This window comes from Oncorhynchus kisutch, linkage group LG17 (genome assembly GCF_002021735.2).
Source record: "Oncorhynchus kisutch isolate 150728-3 linkage group LG17, Okis_V2, whole genome shotgun sequence".
In the NCBI taxonomy this organism is placed as follows: Eukaryota; Metazoa; Chordata; class Actinopteri; order Salmoniformes; family Salmonidae; genus Oncorhynchus; species Oncorhynchus kisutch.
The window spans coordinates 25,054,325-25,063,731 of NC_034190.2; the positions used below are offsets into that span (position 1 = coordinate 25,054,325).

Genomic DNA, 9,407 nt, shown 5'->3' on the forward strand with positions numbered 1-9,407 from the left:
GTGCGACGACAGTGCTTTTTTCGCGAATGCGCTTGTTAAATCACCCGTTTGGCGAAGTAGGCTGTGATTCAATGATAAATTAACAGGCACCGCATCGATTATATGCAACGTAGGACAAGCTAGATAAACTAGTAATATCATCAACCATGTGTAGTTAACTAATGATTATGTTAAGATTGATTGTTTTTTATAAGATAAGTTTCATGCTAGCTAGCACCTTACCTTGGCTCCTTGCTGCACTCGCATAACAGGTAGTCAGCCTGCCACGCAGTCTCCTCGTGGAGTGCAATGTAATCGGCCATAATCAGTGTCCAAAAATGCCGATTACCGATTGTTATGAAAACTTGAAATCGGCCCTAATTAATCGCCCATTCCGATTAATTGGTCAACCTCTAGTATTTGGGTGTGTGAGCCTTGATATCAGAAGAGTTACAGGGTGTGAAAAGTGGTGGTGTCCCATCCTTTCAGGTTGTTGGCCTGACGTAGGACTAAATCGATTTAAATAGTTGAGTAGGGTGATGGTATTTTTTTGTTAGTGTAGTGTGAGATTGGAGGGTATTTTTAAAAATCTATTTTGTTATTTATTCAAGCAAAGTATTATGGAGTTGTACTCCAGTCTAGTAGATGGCGGTAATGCAACATTTATTGGATGCCAACCGCTGTTAAACCTCATCGAATAAGAATTGGGTTGGAAATTAAAGCTTGACCTGGCAACCCTGCTGTGGAACTAGTTCCTCTCAGTCCCAACATGCGCCATTGAATATAAACGTAACCGAAGTTTCACGGCATTCATTTTTCAAGTCCTTCTTATTTCTGTAATTTGTTGGTCAGAAAATAACAATGGAGACGATTTTAGAACAACAACGTCGCTACCATGAGGAGAAGGAAAGGCTGTTGGATGCCAAAACTAAGGAAATGATGCATAAGAAAACCACGGTATGTGTTGCATCAACGCGAATGCTATTTAATGTTAATGAAGACGTTCATTGATTAAAGTATTAAACAAAATCAGATAAGCTAACGTTATTTTTGGGAATAGTAGCTTGTGTGTTATGATTTTGTTTAATTGTGGCTAACTTACCAGCTACAATTTCTGACAGCTATTGTATTCAGTTAACGTTAGCTGAATTGCATATAAGGCTAGTTTGTTAGCTAGCGTTTAACTGGTCCAGTTTCTGGCTTTGCCATCTAACCTTAGTTAATATATATGGATTTTTCTTCTCAAACAGTTACGCGAACAAATAAACTCAGACCATCGAACAAGAGCAATGTTGGATGTGAGTATTCTATGTGATATTGAAACATCACAACAGTAAATAACAAGTTGGACCTGTATTTTCATATTCACTTGTCTTGTGGCTAATAGCCTACTTGTCAAGGACATGCATGATGTGACAGTATTTTTTTGATAACTTGCTACGCCATCCTTTCAGAGATACATGGACGTGAGCTCAACTGTCAGGGAAGCATATGAAGACAAAGATGGGTAAGTGTGTATGTGATGTGTTTGTGTTTCAAGCGCTCATGCATGATCAGCCTTGTTATGCAGAGTAAATCAGAGGTGTAGTATTTTTGCTTTCTCTGTCCACAGTATGAGGAAGGATGAACTGAACGCCATCTCAGGACCAAATGAGTTTGCAGAGTTCTACAACAGACTAAAACAGATCAAGGAGTTCCACAGGAAGCATCCTAATGAGGTCATCTTTTTATCAGCTCCTTCCTGTCAGGCCTAGCTGTACACTGAATAAATCATCCCAGAAGTACACAGAGGGTACAAAACATTAAGAACACCAGCTCTTTCCATGGCATACACATACATTGATGTCACTTTAAATCCCCTTCAGTCTGTGTAGATGAAGGGGAAGAGACAGGGTTAAAGAAGGATTGTTAAGCATTGAGACATGGCTTGTGTATGTGTGCCACTCAGAGGGTGAACGGGCAAAACAAAAGATTTAAGTGCCTTTGAACAGGGTATGGTAGTAGGTGCAGGGTGCACTGGTTTGTATCGCTGCTGGGTTTTTCACGCATAACAGTTTCCCGTTTGTATCAAGAATGGTCCACCAGCCAACTTGACACAACTGTGGGAAGCATCGGTGTCAACATGCGCCAGCACCCCTGTGGAATGCTTTTGACACCTTGGGGGGGGTTCATGTTATGTACACTTTGTAGGTGGGGTAGGTGTTTTTAATGTTTTGTTCACTCGGTGTATATCTTCTCAAAAACCCTAAGTAGTTCCAGACACAGAGATCCGTTTTTAAAGGGGCAATCTGAAGTTAAAACAATTACACTTTACCCCGCCACTGTTTTGGTCAAATGCTGAGGGATGGGGCAGGAGAAATGTAACCACTCAAATTCATAGACAGAGCTAGGTCTGACCATCCATGATATCAAAGTATAGTTTGAGATGTGTTGAGGCTATACACTAGTGTTTGTTTACAAATATGTTGTTTATAAAAAAAATAGAGTAAACAAACTTATATTTTGAATTCTGGTGGGGTATGACAGTTGGAACTAAGCACATGCAACATTTATAAGTTATTCTTCCTGAATCAGTCAATGGGTTTATGTAATTCATTTGAAAGTCCACACATAGATACACCAATTGCACATTGCCCCTTTAGATAACTATTGTATCATTCAATATGTCTCAGGATTCTATATGTCATTCTACAGTCCAGGTGCGCGAAGGGGGGGGGGGGGTAATTTGTGTTATTGCATGTTCCACAATAAATGTCTGAAACCAAATCTTGAACTGAAGTTTAGGTCAACCAACCTTCATCAGGGTTTAGCATTTCTGCTGCTCTGGCTAAGTCTGTATGTTGCTGTTTCAGATCTGTGTGCCCATGTCTGTGGAGTTTGACGAGCTGGTCAAGGCTAGAGAGAACCCAACTGAAGAAACACAGAGTGAGTTTTCTACAGTATGGTGGTGGAGTCATTGTCTAACACTGTGTAGGTGTTAATGTAATGATTTATGTGGTCTTTCCCCAGACATGGTGGAGTTCAGTGATGAGGAGGCGTACGGACGCTACCTGGATCTTCATGACTGCTATCGGAAGTTCATCAACCTGAAAGGGGCAGAGGTAAGATGTCCACTCGCTACTCTAAATACTCTTCATCCTAGTCTAATGTCAAATTATACTAAAGCATAACCTTCTGCCCTCTGTTTCAGAAACTGGAGTACATCAGCTACCTTTCCTCATTTGACCAGCTGTTTGATGTCTCCAAGGACAGAAAGAATGCTGAATACAAAAAGTAAGCAAATTTAACTATTTGCTTTATTGTACAGACCTTTTCTTTGTGATTGTACTGTAAATGCACTAAATGCATTCCTATAGAATTGTAGTACCTTATATTAATTTGTTTGTAGTTCTCCTCCGCATGTTTTTCCATCAGGTTGTTTCACACCTGTGTTTGATGTTATACAGGTACTTAGAGATGCTACTGGAGTACCTTCAGGACTACACAGAAAGAGTCAAACCTCTGCTGGACCAGAATGATCTCTACGGCAAGATCCTGGGAGAGTTTGAGAAGAAGTGGGAGATGGGGACCTTCCCTGGCTGGCCAGTGAGTGTCCAAGATGGGGAAGAAGACTACTATAGTGATGGTCTATATGGGAGTTTCACATTTTTTATTCTCTTCCTCTGTTATAGAAAGAGACGAGCAGTGCTCTGACCCACGCCGGAGCTCATCTAGACCTTTCTGCTTTCTCCTCTTGGGAGGAGTTGGCTTCCCTGGGTCTGGACAGGTTGAAGTCTGCCCTTATGGCCCTGGGCCTGAAATGTGGAGGGTAAGCAATAAGTATGCTCTTCTGTGGCTGGGAGGAGGTCTATGGACATACTTTCAACTTGGAATACTGGAATAACAGTTGTAATTAGAATAGTATAACAGTAACTGGAATATTGTAATAACATCAAATTCCAGCCGTAGACTAGGAGTATAGATCGACGGTGTACTGATGACTAATATCGGACTGGGTGACTACTGTAAGGTTGCTAAATGGGTGTATATGGCTAATGTGTATGTGACCTCACAGAACCCTGGAAGAGAGAGCCCAGAGGCTGTTTAGCACCAAAGGAAAATCCCTGGAATCTCTGGATCCCTCCTTGTTCGCCAAGAACCCGAAGTCCAAGGGACCCAAGAAGTATGTGATTGTCAGTTAAACATTTGCATGTTTTATGTTTTTCTGCACCTGATAGCATGTTCTAGCCGTGTTATTGACCATTCCAATCTCTCTGCAGAGACACCGAGCGTAACAAAGAAGTCGCCTTCCTGGAGTCTCAGGTTTATGAGTATGTGGAAATCCTGGGGGTAAGTAAAAGATGCCAAGGATGACTCCTTTATAGAACAAGGCCTGCACACTGTTTAAGCTCCCAATTCACCGCTTTATTGACAACCGTTTCCATCCTGTCACCTGACCAAGATTAGTTTCTGATCGAAACGTTGTCAATAAAGTGGTGAATTGGGAGCTTTAACCGTGTGCAGGCCTTCTTGTTCTATACTAGTGATCTTTATTAGCCCAGCACCTATGTTTTTAGTCATATATAATGAATGTCTTTAGTTCTGAGGGCCTTTATATATAATGGTTAGTCCCCGCCATGCAAAGGTGTGTGTTACTCACAATAACCACACAAACACCTGTTAACACTTCCATCTGATTGTCTATGGCCCTGTAGGAGCAGAGGCAGCTGACCCATGAGAACGTGCAGAGGAAGCAGGCCAGGACAGGAGAGGAGAGAGAGGAGGAAGAGGAGGAGCAGCTCAGTGAGAGTGAGAGTGAAGATGAGGACAACGAGATAATCTACAACCCCAAGAACCTGCCTCTCGGCTGGGATGGAAAGGTTTGGAGTCGGGCCCTGACATCAGACCTGTGTACTATCTGTGTTAAAGCGCTGCAATACTAATGAAATACAAATGATTGTTTTATTAATAATGGTGTTATTTATTCAGACTTCATTGTACAGCGGTTGCATGCTACCACGCTAACCTCGTTTTTAATTGTTCTAGCCCATTCCATACTGGCTGTACAAACTCCATGGCCTGAACATCAATTATAACTGTGAGATCTGTGGAAACTACACGTACAGAGGACCCAAAGCCTTCCAGAGGCACTTTGCAGTACGTTCAGATTTCTGTTCAACATTATTCGTATAATTATTTGTGTATTGTTATTACAATGTCATATTAGGTTATTACAGTGTTATGTCAATGCCCTCCTTTCGTTTTTTTATGTGTGCATAAGTGAAACTGTAGAGGATTCGATTTTATAAATGGACTAATTCTGTCCTCAGCTGATAAGAGCATGTTGACCATGGTTGGTTAATATTACTGCTAGATAATATGTTGTCACCTGTTGTCTCCTCCCCTCAGGAGTGGCGTCACGCCCATGGCATGCGCTGCCTGGGAATCCCCAACACGGCTCACTTTGCCAACGTCACCCAGATCGAGGACGCTGTCTCTCGTAAGTAGTTCTGTTACAGCCCTGATAGAGGCTGAGGCAGATGACAAGTGAAAATAATGAGTATTGTTATTTGGGTTGAATAGAATAGTCATGTTAGAGAAAAAAAGTGTTACCAGACCAATAAATATTTTCCGGAGTAGTTGTACATCCAGATTGACCTCACAAAAAGATTTCTGACTGCAAGGGTCTTTCCTGGTTAAATAAATGATGAAAAATGACTGGTCATTCAGTCCACGTTCTGGATAATAATAGTGTATTTATAACCCAGTATGGTCAAAGCTGAAGTCACAGAAGGCATCAGAGCGCTGGCAACCAGATACAGAGGAGGAGTACGAGGACTCCAGTGGAAACGTGGTCAACAAGAAGACCTACGAGGACCTGAAGAGACAGGGTCTGCTGTAGAGAGGAGACCGACAAAGACTTGGAAACCTTGAAGCGCAACGTGATGCCTAATTGTAATTTTTTTATTTGGACTTTGACCTTTTCATTTACACTTTTCATTTAGAAGTTGTGATGTTGTTTTTATTAATTCCTTCCTTTGACAACCATTTTGAAATGAAACAGCCATTGATTCTAATAATAAATTAGTAATATTTGTCACCATTGTTGTTTCTGAGTTAGTTAGTTCTATTAGAAAGCAATTGTAATGTCTTAAGTTGTTTAAGGAGTCACCTGAACCACTGTCCATTCCCTTATGGATGATTACACATTTTTGTATATCCAAGAACCCTCCCATTGTCAGGTGATGGACAGTCCCTTTAAAGGGAGTGTACTAGAGGGGAGTCTGCAGATATCTTCACACTTGCTCACCGATTCCTCTGTTTGCCTGGTAAGGAAAATTCACCTTTTATTTACAAATTCATACATTTCTTAAAATGTTGAAGATGCTTTCTCAGCTCAGCAGTTTTTTGGGAATTATACAAGACACTTGTGCTGTATTTGAGTGAGCTGTTAATGATTTAAATATTATTTCATGTAGTATGACTTGCTTGCTATGACATGCAAATTGACTTACAGTATCAGTTTGCCAATATGAGTACAGTTGAGGGAAGAAATGTCTGAATATTGCTAAAATAATGTTGGATTTGGTCTGTTTATCTATAATATACACCATCCAACAGTCATCATAACTGGTCATATATAAACAGGGATATGGGTATGATAGCGTTTAATTGTTTACCACTAATTCACATGACCACATTACCAGTCTCCAGGCTGCACCCATTAAAAGTCATTGAGAGAGGAGATAAGCATTTCCTTAGGTGATGCGTTGAGGTGGAAGTTCTGGCTCCTGGTCTTGGCTAAGTGTATCCTGAGGGGATCATAAAGCTACCACGGTGTGTTCTACGAGTACTCCTGGACCCCAGGGTCAACACTAACTACATGGATTTATAACGTGTTTAAATTGATGGAATATTACTCTCATCAACATAACAATGCCCACGCCATCACATGACTGAGAATCTGAAACCTTCATTAATTAACGCACATCTTTGTACGGGCTATGTTTGTACTGGGACTCGGGCTACACTTTTGCAGGTTAATTATCCACACATCTGCTGCTGGGGGAAGTAAGCTAAGGATGTTTTTGAAACAGGACTGCAGAGGTATCCTCATCACCTTACCTAATCAATATCAGTAGTCCAGTAAATATCAGTTGGTTTTATACAAAAAAATGACAGAGCTGACCTTGATTAGCATTTTTATTTTACCATTTCAATGCAGGAGTCCTTGGTCTTTCCGGTCCTCAAAGGAGATCTGTTGTATTTGTTCTTGGTAAGAATACAAATCAGAGATGTTGTAATATCTGATTATCCCTGATTGTTTTAATAGCTGAGAGATTTAATAAGCTTTGATTATAACTCATTTGATTATTAATTCATTATCATTTAGTGCTTTTGAATCTAACCATTAAGAAAACTGTGGGAGACCAACTCCCAACTTCCACAAATGACCCCAAGATGACTGAAGCTCAAACCACCCAACCCACCACAACCATCAGCAAACTGTATCCTATATGCACAACCAGGTCAAAGACTGAAAACAGCCAAACCATTCACACCACCACTGTCCCTCCAGGAAGAGACTACTACAATACAGACCGCAACAAAGAAGTCTTCCCTACATCCCAGACTGGGGGAGAATACACCAGAGCTCAAGATTACATCACAAACATCTCTACACTCAAGACTGAGAGAAACGACACAGAAGATGATATTAACGTCACCCATTCTTTCAAGAATGAGATGGTGAAGTATAGTGATGTCATACCAACATCTCAGTCCAATGGAAACCATACTCAAGATGGGGGCAAGGACTTTGATGACCAAGGCTCCATTGCCTCCGATATGACCCAAACTGAGAACTATAATATCACCACAGAGCCTACCCCTACAGCTACTGCAAGATCCACAATGGGAGACATGACTGTAAATGCTGCTTTAACCAGAAAGAAGGTACTAGATATTTCTTGCAAATGAATGCAAAATGCTGGCAATTTTGGCAGAAATGTCAACTCTTCAACATACATTATAATTTGCTTTCCTTCACAGATGAGGTCTTGTAAAATATTTAGCTGTATCGGCATAACGTGCTACAAACATGTGAAGGTCATGGAGGACTTGTGTGAGGAGGGTATGGACTTCTGTGAGGTAAGAAGAGACCCATTCCTTCTAACAAATGTCTTTATGATGCAATGTCAACTCAATTGGCTTGGTTATCAACATGTCAGTTCATCTAGATCTAAACTATTCATGGATGAAGTGTTGTTTTTGTTAATTATGATGATTCTTCTACTCCTGATGGTGATGATATTGATGATGATAAGTACAACTTATACACCATCCCACAGCTCAAGAAAGCCTCAAGCCAGGTCACCTGGAATACCTACGTGGCCGTGTGGAGTGCTGGATGCGCCAGAGACTGCAGACAGAGCACTAAGTGTGGTCCCTTCAGCTCGTACCAATGCCACAATGAGTGTTGTGTGGCTGGGTCTGTCTCCTGTCTCAGACTGGATGGTTCTCTCAACATGCCTGTCAACTCTGCCTGCTGTGGCCTGGGGAGTCTCTCCCTCCTGGCTCTGAGTGTAACCTCTCTACTGGACAATCTACTCAACACTCGCTAATTTACTAACCTTCATGTGACATTAGACTCACTTTAGAATGCAGAGGGTTTAGTATGGATCGACTAAATGCATATTTCAGTTTTGTCATATCCACTGCTTGGGCGTCATTGGTTCTTTCATGTTTTCTTCATCTGTGAATGCAAGCTCTTGTGAAAATAAAACTGTTTTCCAGCTTTATGTTGTTCTTAAATAACACATCCCAACCTCTAGTGGATCCAGTCATGGGTTTGAGTGGGCTGTTCTTCTGTGGGAGTTACTGCCTGGGGATACATAGGCCTAGAATGAACCCGCTATGGACCAATTACTGTTCACAATGAGTTCAACTCAGACAATTAGACTCATACCTCAACTATGTTACGCCTCAACCATGTTGATCATTATATTTCTCGGATTCTCATCAAGATTGTATCACTGTCAGGTTCACAAAAAAAGGTATTTCAGATGGTGTGCAGTGTGTTCAGCAATAATTAATCTTCACAAGATGGCGCTATAGCACAGTTATATCCAGGAGCTATAGCGTATACATGTATCTGCCAAAACAATAGAAACGGTTGAGTAAATAAGGGATACAAAGTATGTTGAAAGCAGGTGCGAGTCCTGAGTTAATTCATCAATTAACATCCCATTTTACTTTGGGTCATGTATAAATTACTGGGCAGGCCATTATTTAGGCTACAATGGCTATGCCACCGGCCATAGGATGACTATGCCCACATCCACAGGGCACGAGTAGTCACTGAATGGTTGATGAGTTTACATGAAAACGATGTAAACCATACGCCATGACCGTCTCAGTCATCAGATCTCAACCTCATGCCACCGTGC

The 9,407-nt window shown here is 41.2% G+C and overlaps 2 protein-coding genes across 6 annotated transcripts; both read left to right on the top strand.

Annotated features, from left to right (window-relative positions):
- Positions 1–674: 674 nt before the first annotated feature.
- On the top strand, positions 675–6,061 carry LOC109907383 (splicing factor 3A subunit 3). 2 transcript variants are annotated; one of them, XM_020505314.2, is made up of 15 exons: positions 675–936; positions 1,230–1,277; positions 1,434–1,486; positions 1,592–1,697; positions 2,832–2,904; positions 2,989–3,080; positions 3,170–3,252; positions 3,426–3,564; positions 3,651–3,787; positions 4,034–4,141; positions 4,239–4,308; positions 4,674–4,838; positions 5,005–5,115; positions 5,368–5,458; positions 5,727–6,061. In XM_020505314.2, the coding sequence occupies exons 1-15, from the start codon at positions 841–843 to the stop codon at positions 5,858–5,860; spliced, it is 1,506 nt and encodes a 501-aa protein (XP_020360903.1). In that variant the 5' UTR covers positions 675–840; the 3' UTR covers positions 5,861–6,061. The 2 variants fall into 2 exon arrangements, with proteins under 2 accessions (XP_020360903.1, XP_020360902.1); XM_020505313.2 differs by having other exon boundaries at positions 708–936; positions 1,568–1,697; positions 5,727–6,058.
- A 120-nt stretch (positions 6,062–6,181) lies between these two features.
- On the top strand, positions 6,182–8,759 carry LOC109907384 (uncharacterized). 4 transcript variants are annotated; one of them, XM_020505317.2, is made up of 5 exons: positions 6,182–7,065; positions 7,184–7,234; positions 7,488–7,914; positions 8,011–8,109; positions 8,310–8,759. In XM_020505317.2, the coding sequence occupies exons 3-5, from the start codon at positions 7,705–7,707 to the stop codon at positions 8,580–8,582; spliced, it is 582 nt and encodes a 193-aa protein (XP_020360906.1). In that variant the 5' UTR covers positions 6,182–7,065; positions 7,184–7,234; positions 7,488–7,704; the 3' UTR covers positions 8,583–8,759. The 4 variants fall into 4 exon arrangements, with proteins under 4 accessions (XP_020360906.1, XP_020360904.1, XP_031649295.1 ...); XM_020505315.2 differs by having other exon boundaries at positions 7,352–7,914; positions 8,310–8,755; XM_031793435.1 differs by having other exon boundaries at positions 6,182–7,234.
- The last annotated feature ends 648 nt before the right edge of the window (positions 8,760–9,407 follow it).

What these genes read in the sequence shown, in the direction of transcription:
- LOC109907384 (XM_020505315.2), top strand. Translation starts at nt 6,963, where the DNA reads ATGTTTGTACTGGGACTCGGGCTACACTTTTGCAGGTTAATTATCCAC. An exon ending in TTTGAAACAGGACTGCAGAG is followed by an intron (nt 7,066 to 7,183) that starts GTATCCTCATCA and finishes ATTTCAATGCAG; the next exon opens with GAGTCCTTGGTCTTTCCGGT. An exon ending in ATCTGTTGTATTTGTTCTTG is followed by an intron (nt 7,235 to 7,351) that starts GTAAGAATACAA and finishes ATTATCATTTAG; the next exon opens with TGCTTTTGAATCTAACCATT.
- LOC109907383 (XM_020505313.2), top strand. Translation starts at nt 841, where the DNA reads ATGGAGACGATTTTAGAACAACAACGTCGCTACCATGAGGAGAAGGAA. An exon ending in GCATATGAAGACAAAGATGG is followed by an intron (nt 1,487 to 1,567) that starts GTAAGTGTGTAT and finishes TCAGAGGTGTAG; the next exon opens with TATTTTTGCTTTCTCTGTCC. An exon ending in CCTTCCAGAGGCACTTTGCA is followed by an intron (nt 5,116 to 5,367) that starts GTACGTTCAGAT and finishes TCCTCCCCTCAG; the next exon opens with GAGTGGCGTCACGCCCATGG.